General features: G+C 31.4%; 2 protein-coding genes, 1 long non-coding RNA gene and 2 pseudogenes across 3 annotated transcripts; 1 reads left to right on the top strand and 4 right to left on the bottom strand.

Annotated features, from left to right (window-relative positions):
• On the bottom strand, positions 1 to 1,487 carry LOC105107214 (inorganic phosphate transporter 1-4-like; annotated as a pseudogene).
• A 2,724-nt stretch (positions 1,488 to 4,211) lies between these two features.
• On the bottom strand, positions 4,212 to 4,989 carry LOC105107248 (kynurenine--oxoglutarate transaminase 1-like). Its single transcript, XM_011001102.1, has 2 exons — positions 4,708 to 4,989; positions 4,212 to 4,565 (listed from the first exon to the last, which is right to left on the bottom strand). Exons 1-2 carry the CDS (start codon positions 4,987 to 4,989, stop codon positions 4,212 to 4,214), a joined length of 636 nt encoding a protein of 211 aa, XP_010999404.1.
• Positions 4,990 to 6,043: 1,054 nt separating this feature from the next.
• LOC105107211 (probable inorganic phosphate transporter 1-7) lies at positions 6,044 to 7,432 on the bottom strand (annotated as a pseudogene).
• Positions 7,433 to 9,851: 2,419 nt separating this feature from the next.
• LOC105107212 (uncharacterized) lies at positions 9,852 to 12,936 on the top strand. The gene is made up of 3 exons (XR_838835.1): positions 9,852 to 9,938; positions 10,038 to 10,048; positions 12,924 to 12,936. It is a non-coding gene; the product is annotated as an uncharacterized LOC105107212 (long non-coding RNA).
• A 319-nt stretch (positions 12,937 to 13,255) lies between these two features.
• LOC105107213 (kynurenine--oxoglutarate transaminase-like) lies at positions 13,256 to 15,722 on the bottom strand. The gene is made up of 2 exons (XM_011001054.1): positions 15,401 to 15,722; positions 13,256 to 14,611 (listed from the first exon to the last, which is right to left on the bottom strand). The coding sequence occupies exons 1-2, from the start codon at positions 15,653 to 15,655 to the stop codon at positions 13,460 to 13,462; spliced, it is 1,407 nt and encodes a 468-aa protein (XP_010999356.1). The 5' UTR covers positions 15,656 to 15,722; the 3' UTR covers positions 13,256 to 13,459.
• Positions 15,723 to 26,474: the final 10,752 nt, after the last annotated feature.

Raw genomic sequence — 26,474 nt, 5'->3', positions numbered from 1 at the left:
AAAGAAAAATTCTTAAGATCTTGGTACAGCATATTGAAACCTAGAATGAAAAGGTAATCTGACAAAAAAAAACAGCTAGACTAGACAGTTTCAACTCCAGTGGGATGTGCTTGATCAACTTCTTCATTCTCCCCTGAAATCTCCTCTAAGGATCTGCCTTTTGGCTCAGGAACCAAAAATGTCAACAGAAAGCCAAGTACATTCATCATGCCAAGCACCATTAGAGAGTTTTTCATCCCAATACCTGCTGGATACCCTGGATCAACCTTGGACTTGTCCTGATTCTGTGCTGCATACAAGAACCCAAAAGCCCCTATTACTGCGCCAGCCTTCCCAGCAGCTGCTGATATTCCATGGCAAGTTGACCTGAACCTCGCAGGGAAAATCTCCGCTGGTACTATAAACGTAGTGCTATTAGGCCCAAAATTTGCAAAAAAGAAGGTAAGTCCATAGATGACTACGAAACCAATGTTGTTTTCTTTTAGAGTCCAGTGGTGATAAGGAATGGCCAATACAAACATGAACACGGTCATGAAGAAAAACCCGATCAGCTGAATTGTGAAACGACCTATATAATCAATAAGAAAAACTGTGAACCAGTATCCTGGGACTGTGCCGCAGAGTGCTATAAGGAATTGAGCCCTGGCGATCTTGAAAAGTTCTTCCATTGCATTCATTGTATTGGCCTTTAGGAGCTTTGTATACAGCACCAAAAGCTGCAGAAACAGCCATAGCCACAACACCGCCAGCAAGAATTCCAAATCCTTGCATAGCAAAAACAGCCGCAATAAAAGCCCCACGAGTCTTCTTGTTAGAGTATTCAGCCATTATGGTTGCCGAGAGTGGATAGTCTCCTCCGATCCCGAAACCGAGCCAAAACCTAAAGAAACACAAGGTAGCCATGACTGTTTTCGGAGAACTCCCAAAAGAAAGGCCAGAACCGATGGAAGATATCATCATGACCAAAAGCGTGATGCCAAAGACACGCTTGCGACCAAGCTTGTCACCGAGCCACCCAAAGAAGAGTTGTCCAGCAAGAGTTCCACATAGTGCTACGCCATTAACAGCAGCGGCTACATTAGGGGGCAAAATACCTGGTTTTGGTGATCCTTCAACCTGGTAATATATGCGGCCAAGTAGTTTGGTCACCAAAGAGATGCAAAAAAGATCGTATGCATCCGTGAAAAATCCCATGCCGGAGATTATCACAGCTTTGACGTGGTAGAGCTGAGTTTTCGCATGGTCTAGCTTTAGAAGAAGATCAACCTGCCCTTTGGCGGCCATGGTTGAGGTTCCCCTGCGTTCCTGATCTGAAACTTTATGCTGAGAGCTCCTTTTCCAAACCGAGTTTGATATATTTATAGAATGGGGAATCAAGCGTAATGGTCCTAGCAGGATACGGTTTATGTGTCCTGGGAAGAGTCGGAGTTCAATGTCCACCAAAGATCTACTCCTTCTGTCTCTCGATTCTCCGAGATTTCAGTAGATAAAACTTCTTCGGTTCCCAATGAATTTAACGAGATTCTTCACGAGAAATACTTCTTTTATGCCAAAAAAATGAAAAATAAATTAATTGTAAGTTCTCAAGAAAAAATAAATAAAAAGCGTAGAGGGACTCGCCATGGCGAATAATATTTTAGTTCGAGTAGGGAATCAGGAAAATCACTGTGTACAGTGAAGCAGTGTAATTAAGATTTTGTCCTTCATTATTCTTAATAATTATTTTGGTATCAGGGGCAAAATTATATTTTTCTTTTATAAGATTCAAATGTGATTTCAGAATTGATTGGGCAAAGATTTCGTTCCAAATTAAATGCACGATGAAAATATTCTTTTGCCTTTTGAAATCAAACAAAAAAACTTTCAACTTGGGGTTTCTTTTATTCTTTATTTTTAATTTGCAAAGTGAAATAACATTTATACCCTTGAGTGTTTAGAAAAAAATAGACTTGAAGAGTTTATTAATTTGTTTTTTCTTTATTTTTGTACTGAAAAATTATTTTGTTGATTTTTAATTTTTTGAATTTAAAGCTTAGCTTATAACGGCATTTTGATCTTTGTACCAAGGTTTCTTTATAATAATGGTATGCCCTTTGATAATTTTTTTTTAATTTATTTTATTAAAACATTAATAAATCAGTAAAATATATTGACATGTGTCATATACACATATCATCTTGTCAAGGTACTTCACGTTATTCTAAAGATACATGTAGCTAAGTATGATAGCAACTAAATCAATCATTGTCTCAATCGATACACAAAAATATAGTGCACTTGCTAGAGTGGTGCATGCTCCATAATGAGTGGTGTTTTGGTGGTGATGAGGTTTTTTCTCATACCCTTGGTTTCTCTTTCTTAGATTCTTTTTTTTTTTTAATTTTATCCCTAAATAGTTTCTTTCAATTACTTTTAGTGCAAGATTTGGTCCTCATTGTTTATTTAAAAAAAAAATTAAATTGAGGATTTTATTTTTAATTATTTTTGTCTTTTACAGGGTTATCACATTCTCATGACCTAATTCACTAGTTTCAATGATTTACCTAGTTTGACTTCGATATTTTTTAAAATTCTTTTAGAATTTTTATTTTTATTATTTGACATTGACTTATTAATTTGTTTTTATTTTTATTTTTATCATTTGACTTTGAATTATTGGGCTATAAGCTTTGTGATTTGTTTAGCTTTTCTTTTTGTCATGTTATTCCTATTTTATATCTCGATAGCAGGTAGATCAAATTAAGTCTCTATGTTTAGTCCAAGTATAGAATTTAATGATTCATAAGTTTAAAAGATTGAGTCCAATTAATAAAGTTGACTAGGACACAAGTTTCCGTGATTTTGTTTTGCTTTTTTAAAAGCTTTTTGTTTCCATCCTTTACCATTTTGTTATTATTTTTATTTATTTTTTATGAGATTTTTGTGGTGAATTTTAAAAATCCATGGGTGGCCTTGCTTTTTTTTTTTTTAGAATTTTAAAAATCCATGGGTGGCCTTGCTTCTTCTTTTTTTTTTTAACTTAGTTAAATTTAGATTTTCTAAAGGAATTTTGTTTTTGAATTGAATTGAATTAAGTGATTTTATCATCCAACATTTAATTTTTTAGGTGTTGAGCTTTTAGAATGAAACCCGTTCAAGAATTTAATAAATTACAAGTTTAAAATTTTAATCCAGGTTTACAAGGTTTGCATCATTTTAATATTTTTTTTTCTCCGATAAAAAATATAGTTTGCCCTATTTTGGTTTTTTATTAATTTTATTGATTTCATCCCAGGCATTTAATTTAATACAATACTTGAAAGAAATTTTTTTGAAATTTTTTGTTGAAATTAGTATTTTTTGTTTATTCACCTTTTTTTTTTCTATTTAGTTATTTTAGTATTATGTCTCGAGTCATGAGTTTGACAGGTTTATTATGTTTGGCATGATCATTTTTTTCATTGATTTATAATATTTTTGGATTTCAAGTCAATAATCATAATCTTGGATTTTTTTTCTTAAAAAAATATGCATTGTCTTTTCTATTATAATAGATCTGAGTGTTGTGCTAACCACCTATCAAATAATGATTTTCTGCTTAATTCTACTTGTGGGTTGTGATGATTTTATTTGGTTTTGCTAATGCTTTGTTTTTTAATATTTTTTTTATTAATTTTTGTTTTATAATTTTATCTTTCTACATTTTTATTATAAGGGATTGACAAGCATTATTTTTTTTAATTTTTTTATGATATCAAGTTGTTGATTTTTTTTTGTTCTTGAAAATCTAATAATAACACTGGAACATCATTTTTTTAGACTGCAGAAAACAATCAATCTACACCACAGCAAAGTCCGCCATCTATGAATAAACCGCCACCACTACACAGCCCACAGGAGGCAGTAAGGCCGAAGAGAAAGCCCAGGCCTTAATTGACCTAATTTGGAAAACATGCAAGGAAATCAATCATTACTGTGCCAATCCAATAAAAGGAACTAGAGAGTGGTAAAAAATACACAAACGTGAGAATACGAGAGACAATAATCGAATCGATAAATATCAATAGATTTTAGAAAAAGATGCCTCTATTATTCTAATGATAATTGCTAGCAAACTAACTGGCCTTTATCGCCACCCAAAAAGGGTACTTAACTCCCACATAAATATTTTGCATTGCAGCATCAATCATTGAAATATCGAAGTTCAGGCTGCTATTCCCACACAAAAGGGGTTATTTTCTCTTCAGCTTCTCCTTCTTCCTCTCGACTGCAGCCTTCAGAGTTTCTTCATCTTTGCAGAAGGTGAATCTCACCAAATTCTTTCCATCTTCCGGGTTCAAGTAAAATACACTTGTTGGGATTGCTACCACCCCGACTTCCTTGATCAGATACTCACAAAATGCAATATCATTTTCCAGGCCGAAAGGGGTGTGATCAACAACGACAAAGTAGGTCCCACTTGATGGAAATACTTTAAAACCAACAGCCTTCAACCCCTCAACCAAGATTTCCTTCTTTGCCATGTAATCCCTCTTTAGCTCAACATAGTAGGATTCTGGGGCTCTGAGAGCAAATGCAGCCGCCCACTGCATTGCATAGGAGTGGAGGTAGCAAAAGTAAGGAAAGAGTGCGCCTGCCGCACTCCCCATGTCAAGTAAGGAGGCGCTATTGCCAGCCAATTTTCCATCCTGTCATGGAGAATGTCTTCCCTAAGGAATTCAAAGTCACAGTCCGTTCATACATTTCTGGAAGGGGGGCCATAGAAATGTGATCTGTTTCGAAAGCCAATTTATCATAAACTTCATCAGTGAAAACTAGTACATCATTCTCAATGCAAAGTGATGCGATAGTACCAAGCTCCACCCTAATAAACATCTTTCCAGTTAGATTATGTGGAGTGCTGATGAGAATTGCACGAGTATTCTTTGTGATGGCTGATTTAAGCTCGTCAATGGGAACAGAATAGGCTGGTGGGCAAAATGTGATGCCCTTTATCTTGGCACCAGCCATTGATAATGCTAGGAAATTAATTAATTAATACTTGGAAGAAAGAATTCTTTTGGAAGTAGACCTCTATCAGGCCATATCTCATTGGCTGAGCACTCACGAAATGCAAGATCCTTCTTGATCAGCCCAGAAAGGAGTTTGTTCTCTTACTAAAGAAAACTAGCAGAATTGTTGTGACTTTCCACGCAGGGCTTCAATAGAGAAAGCTCAGCAGCATCAGACCGCCCTTATGCGCCTGATTTTCTTGTTTATGATAATGCATGGAGCGATGATGACTCGCGCATACTTAGTTTCAAGCCATCCATTGCAAATGTGAGATCTTATGGGTGCAGAGTGCAGATGGTACTTCTGTCACTATTTCGTCCCCGACTTACAAAACTAAACATGCGAAAATCAAAGCTGTTCATGATGATAATTAAGTCTAAAGGAAATGTGGGATAATCTAGTAAAAAGGTTTTAGAACATGTACAAACCTTTGTATTTTTCTCAGCGTCAGCACCACCAAGCGGCGCACCACATAAAAAAACATCAATTTAAATTTTTAGTGTGCTTTTGTGTAGTGCATCGCGTTGTACACCGTGCAAACAATCAAACTCTTAAAAGTGTAGAGTATTTTTGGAGGATGTAGAAAAAAAATATGTGACAAACACACTATCAATAACTGTGACCATTGGTGGACAAGCGATTAGCTGCCTTAAACAGTTTTTTGGTTCCTGGCATGGAACAAGTTAATTTGCTATAAAATAAACATGGCACAACATTGTTTTCTTAGCTAGAAGAACAGAAATAATAGGATTTGGAAATGCATGTCATGCGGATTAAATCTCAGCGCTTGCGATTCTAGTTTATATCGACGTTAATTAATCATGGATTGGAGGTTTTCTTAATTAGATTATTTTCATCTGAGATGCAGCATTGAAATTCCCTATTTGGAAACCCTTAGCCTCAGAGCAAATAAGTATCAGTTTAATTAATAGGATAAAGAAAAATTCTTACGATCTTGGTCCAGCATACTGAAACCTAGAATGAAAAGGTAATCTGAAGAAAAACAGCTAGACTAGACAGTTTCAACTCCAGTGGGATGTGCTTGATCAACTTCTTCATTCTCCCCTGAAATCTCCTCTAAGGATCTTCCTTTTGGCTCAGGAACCAAAAATGTCAACAGAAAGCCAAGCACATTCACCACGCCAAGCACCATTAGAGAGTTTTTCATCCCAATACCTGCTGGATACCCTGGATCAACCTTGGACTTGTCCTGATTCTGTGCTGCATACAAGAACCCAAAAGCCCCTATTATTGCGCCAGCCTTCCCAGCAGCTGCTGATATTCCATGGCAAGTTGACCTGAACCTCGCAGGGAAAATCTCCGCTGGTACTATAAACGTAGTGCTATTAGGCCCAAAATTTGCAAAAAAGAAGGTAAGTCCATAGATGACTACGAAACCAATGTTGTTTTCTTTTAGAGTCCAGTGGTGATAAGGAATGGCCAATACAAACATGAACACGGTCATGAAGAAAAACCCGATCAGCTGAATTGTGAAACGACCTATATAATCAATAAGAAAAACTGTGAACCAGTATCCTGGGACTGTGCCGCAGAGTGCTATAAGGAATTGAGCCCTGGCGATCAGGAGCTTTGTATACAGCACCAAAAGCTGCAGAAACAGCCATAGCCACAACACCGCCAGCAAGAATTCCAAATCCTTGCATAGCAAAAACAGCCGCAATGAAAGCCCCACGAGTCTTCTTGTTAGAGTATTCAGCCATTATGGTTGCCGAGAGTGGATAGTCTCCTCCGATCCCGAAACCGAGCCAAAACCTAAAGAAACACAAGGTAGCCATGACTGTTTTCGGAGAACTCCCAAAAGAAAGGCCAGAACCGATGGAAGATATCATCATGACCAAAAGCGTGATGCCAAAGACACGCTTGCGACCAAGCTTGTCACCGAGCCACCCAAAGAAGAGTTGTCCAGCAAGAGTTCCACATAGTGCTACGCCATTAACAGCAGCGGCTACATTAGGGGGCAAAATACCTGGTTTTGGTGATCCTTCAACCTGGTAATATATGCGGCCAAGTAGTTTGGTCACCAGAGAGATGCAAAAAAGATCGTATGCATCCGTGAAAAATCCCATGCCGGAGATTATCACAGCTTTGACGTGGTAGAGCTGAGTTTTCGCATGGTCTAGCTTTAGAAGAAGATCAACCTGCCCTTTGGCGGCCATGGTTGAGGTTCCCCTGCGTTCCTGATCTGAAACTTTATGCTGAGAGCTCCTTTTCTAAACCGAGTTTGATATACTTATAGAATGGGGAATCAAGTGTAATGGTCCTAGCAGGATACGGTTCATGTGTCCCGGGAAGAGTCGGAGTTCAATGTCCACCAAAGATCTACTCCTTCTGTCTCTCGATTCTCCGAGATTTCAGTAGATAAAACTTCTTCGGTTCCCAATGAATTTAACGAGATTCTTCACGAGAAATACTTCTTTTATGCCAAAAAAATGAAAAATAAATTAATTGTAAGTTCTCAAGGAAAAATAAATAAAAAGCGTAGAGGGAGTCAACCATGGGATATTCTTTTAGTTCAAGTAGGGACTAGGGTTAAGGCACATTAAAATAAAAAAAAAATACAGGATGGTAAAATTATATTGTAAAATTATATTGTTAACCTTTGACTTTCCCGATTTTAAGCATAGTTTATGAGGGTATTTCAGCCTTTACACTGTAGTTTTTTGTGTATTAATGGTATGTCTTTGGACCATTTTTGTAATTTATTTTTTAAATATTAATAAATTGATAAAATATACCGACATATAGCATGTGAGGTTCTCCACACTATTTTAAAGGTGCGTGTGTTCAAGTATAATGGTCAATAAAATCGATCCTTGTCTCAACTGATGCGCAAGAATATAGCACAACTGCTTGAGTGATGCATTAACCACATCGGGTGGCTGCAATGGGGTTTTTCCTCCTGCTCTATATTTCTCTTTTCTAGGTCTTGGTTTTCATGTCAGGCCTTGAAAAATTTAGTTATGTATCATTATGAATTTATTTTGAATTTTAATTTTTATTCTTTTGATTTTATTTGCTTTGATTTTAATACTGCTATAAGTTTATTTTTTCTATTTCATTTGTCTCTTCATTTAATTTAATTTGTTTTTTTGTTTAAATTGATCCTCATTTTTTTTTTATTTTTGTTTAAATTGATCCTCATTTTTTTTAATTTTTTTTTCATCCTTTTCATTTATTTATTTTTTATTTTTTCCTTTAGAATTTTAATTCATTTTTTTTTGAAATTTTAGTCCTTATTTTTTACATTACTTATTTTTTATCATTTTTTTCATTATTTTGTTTTCAATTTTATCCCTAATTAGTTTCTTTCAATTATTTTTAGTTTCATATTTGGTCTTTATTGTTTATTGTTTTAATTTTTTATAATTGAGGATTTTTTTTTGTCTTTTTTATTAAAATTTTTTATTCATTTTCTATGAGATTTTTATGGTCAATTTTAAAATAACACGAGTCACCTTGCTTTTAATTTTTTTGCTTCATTAAGTTTAGATTTTCTAAAGGCATTTTATTTTATTTTTGAATTGATTGATTTTATCATCTAACATGTAATTTTTTAGGTGTTAAGCTTCTCTATCATCTAACATGTAATTTTTTAGGTGTTGAGCTTCTCAGTTGAGCTCGGTTCAAGAATTTAATAGATTGTGAGTTTGAGAGTTTAACCCGAGTTTACAAGGTCTGCATCGTTTTGATATTTTTTTCTCCGATGAAAAATATAGGTGGCCCTATTTTGGTTTTTTATTAAATTTATTGATTGTGTCCATGACATTTAATTAGAGGCAATACTTAAAGAAATTTTGTTTTTTGAAATCAGTACTCATTGTTTGTTTACTTTTTTTTATCTATTTAGTTATCCTGGTATCATATCTCAAGTCATGAGTTTAGTAGGTTCACTAGGTTTGGCTCGATCTTTTTTCATTTATTTTTAGTATTTTTAGATCTTGAGTCAATGATTATAATTTTAGATTTTGTTTTTTTTATATAAAAATATGCATCATCTTGATATCTTTTAAGCGATAAAAAAAAATGATAAGTCCACAGCATTGCATGAGTCACCAATCAAATAATGATTGTTTGTTTGGTTCTACTCGTGGGTTTTAACAATTTCATTTGGTTTTGCTAGTGCTTTGTCTTTTAATACTTTTTTTCATTGATTATTTTTTCGTTTCATCCTTTTTTTTTTATTCTATTGGAATCTAATGATTATTAGAGTCCTCTATGTTATTCCAGAGGTATATGTGGCCAAGTACGATAGTCAAAAAAACTTATCGCCCTCTCATCTGATGAGCAAGGATGTGGCACGACTAGTGGAGTGACGCGAGCTCCATAACAATTGGTGGTTTGGCGGCGATGTGGTTTTTTCTCCTGCCCTTCATTTCTCCTCTTCTAGATCTTGGTTTTCATGCCAGGCCTTGAAAAAGCTAATTATGTCTTCCATTTTGATTTTATATTGAGTTTGATCTTCATTCTTTTAATTTTTATTTGTTTTACTTTTAATGTTTCTTGAAGTTTATTTTTTTCAATTTCATCCCTCTCTGCATTTAATTTTATTTGTTTTTTGTTTACAATCTAATCTTTATTCTTTTAATTGTAATTTTTTTTATCCTTTGCAATTTTTTTATTTTATCCTTTAGAATTTTAATTCATTTTTTTTTCAAATTTTAGTCCTCATTTTTTTCATTACTCTTTTTTTTTTGTCATTTTCTTCCTTTATTTTGTTTTCAAATTTATCCCTAATTAATTTCTTTTAATTATTTTTGGTACAAGATTTAGTCCTTACTGTTTTTTTAATTTTTTTTAATTGAGGATTTTGCTTTTTGATTATTTCTATCTTTTACAGGGTTGTCCCATTATCATGACCCAATTCACCAGTTTCAATGATTTACCTAGTTTGAGTTGGGTATTTTTTTTAATTTTTTGACATTAACTTATTAATTTGTCTGTCTTTTTCATTTTTATCATTTTACTTCAAGTTATTAGATCATGAGCTTTATGATTTGTTTAACTTTTTTTTTCTTGAGTTATCCCTATTTTATATTTTGGGTTGTATGTTGGTCAAATTAAGTTTCTAAGTTTAGTCCGAGTGTAAAATTTAACGGTTTACAAGTTTAAAAGATTGGTTTTAATTAATGAAGTTGACAGGGACATAGATTTTCGTGGTTTTTTTGCTTTTTTAAAAGCTTTTTATTTATATCCTTTACCATTTTGTTATTATTTTTATTTGCTTTCTATTCGTTTTTTTTTGGTCAATTTTAAAATAACACGGGTTGCTTTACTTTTAGGTTTTTGGCTTTGTTAAATTTAGATTTTCTAAAGGAATTCTATTTTTGAATTGAATTGATTGATTTTATCATCTAATATCTAATTTTTTAGGTGTTGAACTCCTAAGTTGAGCCCGGTTCAAGAATTTAATAGATTGCAAGTTTGATAGTTTAACCCTGGTTTACAAGTTTTGTATTGTTTTGATATTTTTTCTCCAATAAAAAATATGATTGGTCCTATTTTTCTTTTTTTATTAAATTTATTTATTGCATCCTTGGTATTTAATTTGAGACAATACTTGAAGAAATTTTGTTTTCTTAATTTTTTTTTTTTGAAATTGGTATTCTTTGTTCATTTACCTTTTTTTATTTATATATTTAGTTATTTTAGTATCATGTCTCAAGTCATAAGTTTATTAAATTCACTAAGTATGGCAGATCAGTTTTTTCATTGCTTTTTAATATTTTTGGATCCCTAGTCAATAATAGTATAATCTTGGATTTTGTTCCTTTAAAAAAAATATATATGCATCGTAACACAAGCCATTTATCAAATAATGATTGTTCGTTTGGTTCTAGTTACGGGTTTGACAGCCTCACTTGGTTTTGCTGATGCTTTGTTTTTTAATACCTTTTTTTCATTGAATTTTGTTTTCTAATTTTATCTTTCTACATTTTTATTATAGGGGATTGATAATAGGGGTGTTCACGGTTCGGTTTGGTTCGATTTAGATTCAAAAAACCAGCCGAACCGAATTATATTAATTTTATGAAATATTAACTGAACAAGACCAAAAACCGGTTTGGTTCGTTTAAATCTGGTTTTTTGGAAAAAAAAAACAAGGAAACCTAATCTCATCATCTAAACTCTCCCAAATCCCCCCCTCATAGCTCTGGAAACTCGAACCTTGACCCGCCAACCCAAAACTCCACCTAGTCCTTTAGCTCTCTTATCCGAACTTTAGCAATCAAATATGAATCCGTCATCAAAATTTTCAAGAAAGACCTAGAAGAATTTAAATCCGGCTTGAAAAATGAATTTGCCATTATCTACGATGTCGCTTCACATGCCGGCTATGATCTCCCCACTTTCTTCGAGGCTAGCGTTACCATTGCTTAGGAGTCTGTTGGACAAGCCATCGGTGGTATTGGATCCTCCATATGAAAAATCATTGTCCCATATGGCTAGAAAACATAAACTATTTCAATCTTTCACTGGAATTGATCAAATATGTGCCAAGTTTTCAGATACTTGAGATAAAGATGACTTCGAGCCTTTAAATGTCCATTGCCAATATTGTAAATAGTACAAGCAAAAGGAGATTGATATGTAAAGGGCATTTGATTTTTTTTATAGCTGTCCGACTACTTTTCGTATGTATATAGTTGCTTACCTATGTCAAGAAACTAGGAAAGAAAGATTGAGAATTAATTGATAGGAAAATTAGGAATTTATGTGGTCAAGGTAGGTTTTTTTTTTTTTATGAGAGGTTAGGAAAATTAGGAATTTATGTGGTCAAGGAGGTAGGTTTTTTTTTTTTTTTTATGAGAGGCAGGAAGGTTATGTTAATTATTAGGGTTAAGGTTGCAAGTTAACTATTTATACCATAATTTTTTGTTAATTGTTTAGTGGGTCCGGTTTGGTTTGATTCAGTTTTTGGTTCAAAACTAAAACCGAACTAGCCTTGTTAAAATTTATGGTTTTGAAAATTAGTTTAATCGGTTTTTTATTTCGTTATGGTTTTATCAATTAATTTTTCTTTGATTTTATCAATTTTATCGGTTAATCGGTTATTTTAAACACCTCTAATTCATAATCATTATTTTTTAGCATTTTTTTATGGTGTCGAGTCATGAATTTTTTTTTTCATTTTTGAAAATCTAATAATAACACTTGAACATCATTTTTTTAGGTTGTAGAAAAAAATCAACACGAACCAGCGAACCATCTATGAATAAACCGCCAAGACTACACAGCTCATAGGAAGTAGTAAGGTCTAAGTTAAAGCCCAGGCCTTAATTGACCTACTTTGGAAAACACATTTGGGCCATGTTTCTTTTCCATAAAGTAGTTTTTGAAAAACCACTTTCCAAACTTTTTCATGTTTGTTTGCCATTAGAAAAGTTGGTCAACGAAAAATACTTTCCGGTTAACGAAAAACACTTTCCGATCAAAGAGAAATTTAGCTTGGTTTTTAGGAAAGTGTTTTCTTTGTTGGCTATGTTTGTTTTCCGAAAAGTGATTTTCGAGAAATCACTTTCCAAACTTTCTTGTGTTTGTTTGCTGTTAGAAAAATTGATCAACGAAAAACACTTTCTAGTCTAAAGAAAATTTGGCTTGGTTTTTAGAAAAGTGTTTTCCTGAAAAATTTGGACAGAAAACACTTTCTGGAAGTTGTGAAAAATTTAGAAATGTCATTATTTGCTGATTATATCAAATTTAATCCTTAAACTTTTGATTGCTATATATATTTTTTTGTTTTAAATATTTATTTTTCAATTTCATCTCTTAAAATTTAATTTTTATATTAACTTTGGTTCTTATTTTTATAATTGCTATTTGTTTTTTCCTTATTATTTTTTTTATTGAAATTTTTTATTTATCAAATTTAGTCATCATTCTTTTGATTGTTACTTATTTTATTTGAAATAACTTATGAAATATTGATTATTATTATTTTAATTTCTTCATCTTTTATTTTTTTAATTTTTTATTTGATCTCTATTATTTTGATTATGATTTATTTTATTTGATCTCTACCAAACATTAAAAAATAATCACTTTCTCAAAATTTATTATTAAAAAAAAAATATTATTTTTCAGCACACAAATAGGACCTTAAACTTTACTAGTTTTCAAGACGTACAAGGAAATCAATCATTATTGAGCCAATCCAATACAAGGAACCAATGAGTGATAAAAATTCCACAAACATGAGAATACGAGAGACAATAATCAAATCGATAAAAATATCAATAGATTTTGGAAAAAGATGCCTCTATTATTCTAATGAATGATAATTGCTAGCAAACTAACTGGCCTTTATCGCCATCCAAAAAGGGTACTTAACTCCCACGTAAATATTTTGCATTGCAGCATCAATCATAGAAATATCGAAGTTCAGACTGCTAATCCCACCCAAAAGGGGTCATTTTCTCTTCAGCTTCTCCTTCATCCTCTCGACTGCAGCCTTCAGAGTTTCTTCATCTTTGCAGAAGGTGAATCTCACCAAATTCTTTCCATCTTCCGGGTTCAAGTAAAATACACTTGTTGGGATTGCTACCACCCCGACTTCCTTGATCAGATACTCACAAAATGCAATATCATTTTCCAGGCCGAAAGGGGTGTGATCAACAACGACAAAGTAAGTCCCACTTGATGGAAATACTTTGAAACCAACAGCCTTCAACCCCTCCACCAAGATTTCCTTCTTCGCCATATAATCCCTCTTTAACTCAACATAGTAGGATTCTGGGGCTCTGAGAGCAACTGCAGCCGCCCACTGCATAGGGGTGGAGGTAGCAAAAGTAAGGAAAGAGTGTGCTTGCCGCACTCCCCATGTCAAGTGAGGAGGCGCTATTGCCCAGCCAATTTTCCACCCTGTCAAGGAGAATGTCTTCCCCAAGGAATTCAAAGTCACAGTCCGTTCATACATTCCTGGAAGAGAGGCCATAGAAATGTGATCTGTTTCAAAAGCCAATTTATCATAGACTTCATCAGTGAAAACTAGTACATCATTCTCAATGCAAAGTGCTGCTATAGTACTAAGCTCCTCCCTAGTAAACATCTTTCCAGTTGGATTATGTGGGGTGTTGATGAGAATTGCACGAGTATTCTTTGTGATGGCTGATTTAAGCTCGTCAATGGGAACAGAAAAGGCTGGGGGGCACAATGTGATGCCCCTTATCTTGGCACCAGCCATTGATAATGTGGCTTCATATGAATCATAGAAAGGAGCAAAGAGGATTACTTCATCGCCAGGATTTATCAAGCCTAGCATAGTTGCAGCTATCGCTTCAGTGCACCCAGATGTAACAGTAATTTCTTTATCAGGGTCCACCACAAGCCCGGTATCTTTCTTGAATCGCTCAGCAATGGCAGAGTTGAGATCTGGAACCCCGTATCCACGAGCATATTGGTTCTTTCCATCTTTAATAGCTTGGATGGCGGCTTCTTTGACAAAGTCAGGACCATCAAAGTTGGGAAAACCTTGGCCAAGATTTATTGCTCCATATTTGATGGCAAGCGAACTCATCTGTGTGAAGATTGTTGTTTTGAACTTTTCCAAACGCTTTGCAACCTGCAGAAAGGCCAAAATATTAGAAGGAAGAAAGGGAATCCAAAAACAAAGATGCTGAGGCGTGTGATTTATTAACTTGATATGGAACTATTCACCAAACCATTGCAGAATGAAATCATTGCTTCATATGATGAATTGACGTAAACTGAAGGAATCCACAGTGCTTGACCAAATATTGACGGGTTCAGAGAAAAATAGGGCAATACATTTCAAGCCATGTATTACCACGATAAAAGTTGTGATTGGGTTTCAAGGAAGCACGGTGAAGGAATAATGTGTTTTCATTAGTTATCACAAAACTAGCTCAATTTTAGCTCCAACCAAAACAATTAACTCCAGTCTACCACCATAACTCTGATTTGAGCTCCAACCAAAACACAATAGCCCAACAAAACCAGAGGTTTAAGACTGCTCACCAACTTTGCATTGTGAGCCAAAGTCAAGGCAAATCTAATAGTTAAAGTTTTCCAACAATAACAACCCCCTGATTGCGCCCTAGCTAAAAAGCTCTCTTTTTTATGCTCCTCAAACCATTAACCATCATTCAAGCAAATTATTTGATTGGAAAACGAAGCTAAAAAGAAGGATAGCGAAAAAAACTACACAAAGATTCAAAATTGGACAAATGGTTAAACATAATCATAAAGCGATCTCGGCCCTAAATCTGAATTATTAAGCAAATTGAAAATTAGAGTTAATCACACAAAAAAATGAAAATAAAAACCCATATTGAAAATAAACTACGGGCGTACAAAATTAGCTAAGAGAGAAAAAAAAGGATTGGGGTACTTGTAATGGCTGTTGGGTCTTCCGCGTTGGGTCGTTTTGAGTGGAAAAGGCATCCTTCTGTGTCGTGGAAACGTAAGGTGAGGAGGCCATGAGAGAAGTGTAAGAAACGATTCCTCTCCTTGTAGAGCTAATAGAGGCAATGCTTTTTCTGTGGAGAAGCAGTTGCTTTGAAAATGAAAAGGTGGAGAATGTCGAGGGTTTAAAGCTCAGTGGCGTAGGCATTATGCAAGGCGTCCACGGACATTGACTCTGCATCACTACGTCAAAAGCTCTAGTGCCGTCAAAAGGGCTGCTACCTCTATTAAGGATTCATGAGGCCGCGATTTGCGTGATAAGAAATAAATAGTTATTTTATTTTATTTTATTACTTATTAGGGTACAATAATGTCTTTAGAATTTTTTGTTTTAGTTTATATATAGTTTTTTTCTTAATTTAGGTTAAGTTAAAAAAAAATGGGTAATTCATTTGCTTTTATAGTATCAATGAAACTATAACCTCCTCTTTTTAATTTCTTTAAATTATTTAACATAATATTAAAGCATATTTTCATAGAATAAATTTTAATGTCAAATAAAGCCTTTTCAATTACAAGTTAATTTAATATTTTTTGGAGTAATTATATAATTTCTTCAATTTCTACAATTTAATATTTTTTTGAATTATTTTTTTATTTGTTAATTATAATTACTAAAAGAAACAATTCACTTTAATTTATAAATGTGAGGTTAGATAGAAAAAATTGTTCGTATCAAAATTGTGTAATGATAAATTTTTATAAGAGTAAAAAAATATAGGAATATTTTAGCAGGATGCCTATGAAACCTAAAAATACTAATGAGGGTTATATAACTTTGATAGATGTTTGGGAAGTAAACAATATAAAGACCATTACTTGGATTAATAATTTTGCTGAGCATTCTATAAGTATATAGCTGGCAAAGTACGACACAAGAAATGAGATTTGGGATCATTTGTGAAGGTTATTTACTTAATCAAATTTTATAAAGTAGTATCAATTGGAGAAAAACATAAGAGAACTTCACTAAAAGAATATGAATATTTAGGAGTTTTATTATATTATGATAGATCTTTGAGATCAATTAACTCTTATAGAATCAGTAAAATTAAATGCATATGGTGTCTATATTAATCATAAAAAGCAGTGATGATTGATATAGTTTTTAACGATATTTCATAATGATTTTGAAAAACATAAAGGTTTAATTTTATATTGTTCTCTATTTTCTTCTATTGACTCAGTTATTAGTAAATTATTGACTGAAGAAATACATCTTTAGTCTTATTCTAAAAGGAGAATTTTTTTAACCTCTAATCCTTTTATGTAGCAGTATCTTTTATCATTCTTCATTAATAAAAATAAGCTTTATATAAGGGATGCTTTTGACGAGTATAATTTTTGTAAGCAAAAAAATCATTGAAAGGCTTGGTATCTTAAATTGAGACAACATAATCAAGTTTGAAACCTAGCAATCAATCACAACCTAATGTTCATGGACTATCTCAGGGTTACAAACCACTACTTTATAATACTGTAACAGTAGTCTCAACAAGTCTTTTCATTGATCCTGGTACTCTAGCTGAGCAATTTCAGAAGTTTTTTTCCTTATAGTCATAAGCTATGTCTATTTCTTCTTTCGTAGGTTAGCTACCTTATAGTTTTTAGGTATGTCATATTATAAATGAATTTTGGATTCTAGTGCTTCACATCATTTGTCTTTAGATTCTTCATCTTTTAATTTTGTGTCCCCTTTATCGTCTAATCATATCATAACTACAAATAGCACTCATATGCCCTTAACAAGTGCTGGTTTTGTTATCATTCCTCACTTGTCTCTCCCTAATATCTATCGTATTCCAAATCTCACATTAAATCTTGCTTTTGTTAGTTAGATATATGATTCTAGTGATTATTTACTCATTTTTTCCTTTTTTTTTTATTGTGTACAAGATTTGCAGTCTCAAAAGCTGATTGGAATAGGCCGTAAGGAGAAGAGACTTTATATTTTAGATGAGTTAAAAGTGCTAGTTGATGTTGCTGCTAGTGTTGATTTATCTTTTTTTTTTTAGTCCTTCTTTTTCTAATTTTTATTTATGGCATTCTCATCTTAGTCATGTTTTGTCTTCTCATTTGAGATTTTTAGTATCCACATGAGCCTTAGAGAATTTTAAACTTATGATATTTCTAATTATAGTAGATGTAAACTAGCAAAAATTTCTGTTTTAACTTTTAATCAAAGTATTTTTATTTCTTCTTCTCTATTTGATTTGATTCATTCTGATATATGAGGACCTTCTCCTGTTTCCATTAAAAAAGAGTCGATATTATGTTTATTTTATTAATGATAATACTTGTTATTTTAAGGTTTATTTAATGAAATATTATTTTGAATTCTTTGAGATATATACAACCTCTCGAACTCTTATTAATACATAATATTTTGATATTATCAAATGTTTTATGTGTGATTTGGGTGGGGAATACACCTCTAATAAATTTTATAAGTTGTTTACCTAAGATGGAACTATTCACCAATCTCGTGTATAGATACTCAATAAAATTATGCTGCTGAAAAAAAATATAGGCACATTGTTAAAACTACTTGTTCTCTATTGTTGTTTGCTTCAGTTCCTAATGTGTTTTAAGACAAAGTTGTTCTTATTATGATAGGTTTGATTAATATAATTTTATTTTCTTATATTTTAGGTTTATATGTTTTAAAAAGCTACAAGAGTATGCCCTTGATATTCTTTCTTTAGAGTTTTTATTGTATTTATTTTGTTCTTCATCCTCATGTAGAATGTAGTAAGTTTTTCTCTTGATCTGCTATTATATATTTATTAGTTATGGTAAAGGTAAAAAAGGTATCATTTTTTTTATTTAATTATTTAGAAACTTGATGTTTCTCATCATGTTGTTTTTCTTGTGCATATACCTTTCTTTTCTATTACATCTATGCCTCATAGCTTAACTAGATTTGATCTTATTTGTATAGATCATTTTTCTAAGGATTCTAATATCTTATTATCTCAGGTTCCTAGTACTTTAAATACCCCTCCTCATGTTCGACTAATTCGTACTAATCATTCTATAAGAACTAACACTTTACTCTTCAACACACCTAAAGCTACATTCTCCTATATGGTCCCTCTAACTCTATCTGAGATTGTAGATCTACCTCTACATTAATCCATACGCATTCATAAGTCTATAAAGTTATCAGATTTTGTTTATTCTTCATCATTTAATTCCTTTTTAGCTTCTATTCATTATCTCCTTGAGCCATCTTCTTATAGAGGCAATTCTTGATTCTCTTTAGCAACAAACTATGGATGAAAAACTTTCTACTTTGTATAACATAGATACTTACGATTTGGTTTATCTACTTTTTGATAAGAATGTTATTAGTTATTATTAGGTGTATAAGATTAAGACTAATTTTAATAGATCTATTGAGCAATACAAAACTAGATTGGTTGCAAAAAGATACTCTCAATAGTATGGTATAGATTATAAGGAGACATTTTCTCCTTTTGCAAAAATGACTACTATTCATATTCTTATTTTAGTAGTTTTGGTTTGTTAGTGGTATTTCGCTCAACTTAGTGTTAAAAATACCTTCTTAAATGGAGATCTTTAAAAAGAAGTTATATAGTGTCCCCTCGTAGTGTTTCATATGATTCTGGGTATGTTTGCAAGCTTAATAAAGCATTATATGGTATTAAGCAAGCATCTCATGCCCTTTGAGAAATTCTCTATTGTGATCTTTTCCCTTGGTTTTATTTCTAGTAATCATGATTATGTTATTTTTGTTAAATGCACTTAAGTTAGTCATATCATTTTATCTTTATATGTTGATGAAATGATTATTATTGGTGAAGATATTGATTGTATTTTAGTTTTGAAGACATAGTTAGTTAAACAACTTGGAATAAAAGATTTGGGTTCTCTACGATACTTCTTAGGTATTGAGGTAGCCTACTCACCCATAGCTTATCTTCTTTCTTAGTAGAAATATGTTATAGATAGTTTTTAGCAAGTTAAAATTATTGATAATAAGACTATAAATACTCATATTAAAATTAACGCAAGGTATTTTTCTTATAATGGTTTACTCTTGCTAAATTCTACTTTATACTATACTATTGTTGAGAGTTTGATATATCTTATTATTATTCATCCAGATATTATATATGTTGTTTATGTCGTTGGTCAGTTTGATGTTTCTTCTACTTTTATTCATTGGGTAGATGTTTTTCATATTTTACGATATCTTCAAAGCATAGTCTTTTGGAGTCTTATACTTCCATCCACCTTTTCCTTAGAGTTATATGCATACTCTGATATTGATCATGACAATGATCCCACACATAGTAAATTTGTTATTGGTTTCTATATTTTTTAAGTGATTATCTTATTTCTTGAAAGAAAAATAAATAATTTATTGTTTCTTAATCTTCAATCGAAACAGAGTACCGTGTTATGACATTAACTATCAAAGAGATTTTTTTGTTATATTGGTTACTTGCAAATATGAGATTTTTTTTTCTCATCTCACTCCTATATATTGTGACAACCAAAATTCTATTCAGATCACTTACAACTTGGTTTTTTATGAATGAACTAAGCACATTGAGATCAATTGTCATATTACTTGTCATCATCTCAAATATGACATCATTACTTTAATCTTTTTTTTTTCTTTATAGATTGTAGATTTCTTAACAAAGTTACATTCTATTTCCCGCTTTCATTTTCTACTTAGCAAACTCTCTATACTTGTAATTGTCATATTGTAAGTTTGAGGGAAGATGTTAAGAAATATAGGGTTATTTTATTTTATTATTTATTACGAGTAGAATATTCTCTTTAGTTTACTATATTTTATCATATATATAGTCTCTTTGTATTTAGAATAAGTTAAAATCTTTTTTTAGTAATTCATTTCATTTTCTTTATTTTTTTTTTAGTTTGGATTATTTAACATTGTGAATTAATAAACTAGATTCTAAAAACCTTGTCAAGACCAAACCAGTCAACCCTATATAATTTGACTTTTTTTTTTTAAAAAAAAAAAATGTTTTACACCAACTTTCATATGTGATTTTTTATTTAATTTGAATTATAAGATGGCTTCACCCATGTCATTATTATTGCTTTGAAATGGCAAGAAGCAGTCTTTAGTCAAGAAACTTGTCAAATCCAATATATGCTTGTTGAATCCAAGATATTATTGTTGACATTGTAATATCTAGTTTGAAATATTATAGAATTTTATATGCATTTGTGATGATAGAGGATTTTTATATATATAAAAATACAACTTCTTAGGCATTCACCAAATAGCTAGAAGACATGATGCACAACATTTAGACAATCACCAGTTTGTGAGCATATTTATTTTTATGTTTTAAAAATATTTAAAAATATTTTTTTATTTCAAATTAATTTTTTGTGTTTTCAGATTATTTTGATATGTTAATGTCAAAAATAAATTTTTAAAATAAAAAACATTATTTTGATGTATTTCCAAGCAAAAAACACTTTGAAAAGTAACAACTACCACAATATCAATCAAGATTTTGCATGACCAATACTACATAAACAGAAATTACATCTTCCATGCAAAATAATTCACCTGTCATGCATTTTAAGAGGTAGCCAAATAATTCACCTTCAAACTAAGTTAACCTTAGTATATTTTTTTTTATAAAGATCAAAAGTTAAATTCTCTCTCTTTCCTCCTTTTTCCTCTCTATCTCTCATTTCCTTTTCCTTATTACCAAGTCATATCAAGTTCTTAAAAGGCATGCACATAGATTTTTCAAGCGTGCATGTTTTCTTATCTTATACACCTAATATTTTTTATACAAATCAAGTATAATTTTTCTACATTAATGCTATTTTATGGCATTATCATCTACTAACATCTACACCAATAACGTGCATGGCATAACAACCAACCAATAAAAACTTTGAAGAAAATTTTTACCACTAAGATATTTGCAAATGGAAAACATGACACAACACCTAATCATTCAATTTTCTAGAAATTTTTTTTCTTCTTCTCCATAATGTAATTCCAAGTTCACTATATAAGAAAAATATGTTTTGGTAATATAAGTTCTAGGTTTTAAGTCTTAGACTCTATACACAGGCTACACATATAATCTCTTTATATATATGTTTTTTCTTCATTCACTACACTTCTTTCACATTTACTAATTTAACCATCATAAGGTTTCATGCTTTGACATGAGACTTTTTTTATAAGAAAAACTCATAGATGGTACCTAAGTCTAGCCATCCACCAATTTGGGACATAATCATGGAAAGCCTAATTTAAATCTAAAATTTTTCTCAACTTTATCAATGACGCCATTTATGGAAAATTGAATAAAATCTAGTTCATTCTTTTTCACTCCTCATAAAAAGTACTTTTTATAGCTGACAAAACTTTAAGACAAGGGAGAATAATTGATCTCCTCACAACTAGTACATTAGTTCTAATATGTCTTCAACAACTCTCTTATTAGGTGTAGATGTTTAATGATTTTTTCACAACTATATAAATGCATCTTTGCACTCTTTCTTTCATATAACAAGTTCTTATACATACATCACTAAGTGCACAAATACAATTTTAATTACCTAATGAGATAAGGAAAAATAACATGCAAGCAAATAGGCATGAAGATACTCACACTCCCACACTTAGAAAAAGCTATGCTAACCATGAAAAATGTTCCTACACAGGATGCTTTAAACAAGGATCTAACTATCTTTACTGATCTCTAAATGAATCTAACTCATGCACTCTTTCTACAAAAAGACCCAGATGTGAAACTAGATCAACAACTCTATAAGTTTTTAAAATAAGTACAATCCTTATCAAGTACAAGAATCTCTACTTTATTATAAAATATTACATGCTTATCTACTCAAGCAATGCATCTTTACAAAGGTTAGCCTAGAAAATTATGATAGACTTGCATACCTCAACAAGCACATAAAAATATGAGAAGCATTTTAGAGTTTGTGGTACAAGACAATGATATTATGTATAAAATTCTTCCAACAACACTTTATAGATCTACTCTTGTATGGTACCATAACCTAAAATGTACTTTTATCATTGAATTTCATGATCTAAGTACCAAACTTATTTAGCATTTTAGTAGGAACATCCTAGTTAAAAAGAGCACTATTGAGCTCATCACCATCATATAACAAAAAGATGTGAACATTAAGGTACATCTTCAAATGTTCAATGAGAAAATACTTAATATGGAAAGACTACTTGAATTCATCTTCATGGAACCCTGGATTAATAAAATATATAACTATTCATTATGGAAGGGCTATATACTCTCCCTGATGAAATCTCCTCGATGTTGAAAAAGTATATCAAAATGGAAGAAGTAAGCATAACCAGATAAAGACATCTTTATTTATAGCCATAAAGAGCAGAAACACCCTAACATCATCATTCTTCTACTAGAACATCTGAAAAAAGTATCAAGAGACACGTTTATGATCACTTAATATTTTATAATCTCTTAACCATACCTCTGACCACCACACATACTAAGGTACTAGTTGTTATCAAAGGTAAAAAAATTATGCAATATCTTTCTTCTAGGAAAAATAACATAAATATAAGAAACTTTAATAAGTTTTGCCATTTTCACGATGTTCATAGGCATGACATTGAGGAATGTCATGCTTTAAAAAAGTAGATAGAAAGATTGATTGCTAAAGATTACCTCTAATAGTTTATGAAAAGATAAATAAAAACTAAAGCAAGAAAGAAAAGAAATCTACACACTTAGTGAGCTGCTGGGAATTAGATGATTTTAATGATTGTATTTCCACTTACTTGAAAAACTATTTTTCAACTTTTTAGTAAAATCAGTAGTTTTTCTAGATAGTCTCCAATAAATATTCTCTATGTTTCCATGAAATGAAAATTCTCCATGTCTCCATGAAAACAAAACCACTTCAATACTCTCATTGCACCTCAATGAACTTCGCAACGACTTCTATAGAAAAAATATTAAAACAAGTTTTCTAGGGTTTAGTTCTTCAAGGGGAAAGGTTTTGTTTACATAGTCACCATATAGTATTATGGTCATTAGAAACTCTAATTGATCTTCAGATGTTTTAGAGTAAGGGATTAGTTATACTAAAAGAAAGACATTATCACCTTAAAACATACTACTTGAGATAAGTTGAATTATTGGTTATCTTTTATTGCTAAAAGTCTATTATGCTTAATTAGTTATTTATTTACAAGGTGAAAACAAGAAAATTTGAAAAAAAAACTTTAGGCTAAAGATTAAACTAGTTATTCTATGGTATGGATTATTTATGTCATTTTTAATTACTACCTTTAGATAATACTAATGAATTATAATTTTTTTAGTTACTCCTAATCACAACCTATGATTATTTATCAATCAAATCATGTTAGTAAGCTAACCAATTTGGTTACTTTTGATCATCATCTGTGATTTTTTGTTGATCAAGTCATGTTAATAAGTTGAACCACTTGATCACTAATAATTACAATCTATTACTTATTATCGATTAAGTCATGTCGGCGAGTTCAACTATTAAACCTATAATGGCCTATAAAAAAATTATTATTTTTTCAGAAAGAATATTTTATTTTGAATTTTTGGAATGAGTTTTAGACCCATATGGATGGTGAAAATTTTGGGAGTTAAATGATTAGTACTTAAAAGTGCATTTTTATCAAGATTTTATATCATTATTTTGCACTTAAAGTATCAATAACTCCTTAACTAAAGCATGTTTTATAATAACATATCTAATAATACAATATACCTTTAATTTATGGTAAATATTCATCTTAAATGTAGGCCTATCACATAAATAAGAGGATTGATGAATAAGTTTAGTACTGAAATTGAAAGGACAAAGAGATGGCCAAACTTAGAAAAGAGATGCTGGTGCAATCCAAACTAAAATATTGTTCAGTAATTGGATCATATCTGGAGTTGTATATCTTAAATTTAGGGCTACTTTATATGGATGGAAATGTAAGAAATAGGCTTACAAATTTCATGGGATTCCAAGATTTAAAAAGGCCATTTTCAAGTCCAAATTATAGCAATAATGAAGAAGTCTGAATCTATCCTGCAGCCTAAACACTATTCAGTATTCAGCTTATATCTTGAATTTTAGAAGTCCAAATGATCTCAATCTTTTTTCCTAAAAATTTGAGACAATTTTCTAGAACTTTTATGTGGAGGTCTGGTTAAAATTCTGACGTTATCAATGATGTTTTATTCAGACAAAAAGAAGATAAGGATTGTCAACGATTCAAGAGTTGACCACCTACTCAATAATTAGTCAACAAATCAATAGTTCCTAATCTTGGCCTATAAAAGGAGGCATTTGCCATGCATTTAGACATCTTGGTTTCCATATCAAGATCATGCTCTTGCTTTCTCTCTTTGTATTTTTGTAATACTTTTATTAATATCTTGTTTATGCCTTTCATTTCCTTTCCTTTAATTAGTTAATTTTTATTTTATTTATGTTCTTAGCTTGTTTATTTAAGTCTCTCTTTTATTATATTTAGTTAAGTTAATTATGTCAAGGTGAAAAGGTTATACTAATGGTGTAAGAATAAGTATAGTGTGAACTTAACATAAACTTTAATGTATGATACTAACATGTTTTGTATTTATTATTTTATTCACTCTTAATACTTTGCTTGTTAAATGGTTAATCTAGATTTATGTTGTATAACACTTGGTATAACAAATACTAGGTACTTTTGTAGCCCAGCCATATGGTATAACCGACACTTGTGCTATGAAAGGAACTTGATTTGTTGTTAACATAAGTTGTAATCATGAATACCTGACAATATTTATAAATATTAGCATTATTCGAATAAGATAACTAATTTAATCATGTTAACAATTCATAACCTGATTGGAACCTCCTTTGTATGTGATTTTCAATTGAATAATAAGAGTTTATACTATACTTGTTTAAAATACTATTAGTGGATCCTCTAACCTTGACATTTGTTGTCATCATTGTTTAATCCTCACATTGATTTTTTATCTCAAAGTTCTCATCAACTTCTTCTTCTTTTTCTTCTTCATTATTATTATTGCTATTATTATTGTTGTTATTATATTATTATTGTTTATAATTTATATAATTAATCTCCTTGTGGTTTGACCTGATCTTGCTGGATTATTTATTACTTCGACACTCCTGCATTTGGGTGAAGACATCAATCTTTTGGTCTTGTCATTAAACCCATGTGTAACAATGAGAAACTCAAAATGTTAGACCCATGTTGCCATTTTTATTATCTAAGGCATTTAAAAAAAATACAAAAATAAAATACATACTTGTAAAAGATTTTAAAAAAATAACCCAAAAGTCCTTAAATTTACCTGAATGCTACTAGCTAGGAAAAATACCAGGATATCTTAAATTTCATTGAAAATTTCAAAAACACCTTTGGTGGCGCTTGTAGCCTATGCACAACCACTATTAGAGGGAGCTGAAATTTTGGGCAAGAATTTTGAACATGAATGGAAAAATCTAATAGATATCAATGACACGACTTTAATGGTAATGGTGGTCCTTAATGGTTGGGGAGAGATGTCATGGCCTTTTTCCAATGAGATATGTTGTCAAAGGCAATGAACACCACCTAGGGTTTGCTCTCAATAAGTATGTGAGTCTTTATGAAGTGGTTTCTCCATGAGATGTAACTGAAGTTAGGAGATTTGATGAGAGAGAGAATCATAGGGGAGGAAAAGAAAGTATCTAAGAAATGCTATAGTGCGGATGAAAGCATGTTAATTTGGTGCCTCTAGAGCTTGTGGATCACCTAATTAGTTCTGGATTAATCTCTCGATTATGATTAGTGATTAGTACTTAAAAGTGCATTTTTATCATGGTTTTATATCATCATTTTGCACTTGAAGTATCAATAACTCCTTAACCAAAGCATGTTTTATAATAATATATCTAATAACATAAGATACCTTTAATTT

This window comes from Populus euphratica, unplaced genomic scaffold, assembly GCF_000495115.2.
Source record: "Populus euphratica unplaced genomic scaffold, PopEup_1.0 scaffold152.1, whole genome shotgun sequence".
NCBI classification, from domain to species: domain Eukaryota; kingdom Viridiplantae; phylum Streptophyta; class Magnoliopsida; order Malpighiales; family Salicaceae; genus Populus; species Populus euphratica.
The sequence above is the reverse complement of the archived record's forward strand: the minus strand, read 5'-3'. Positions and strand labels throughout refer to the sequence as shown.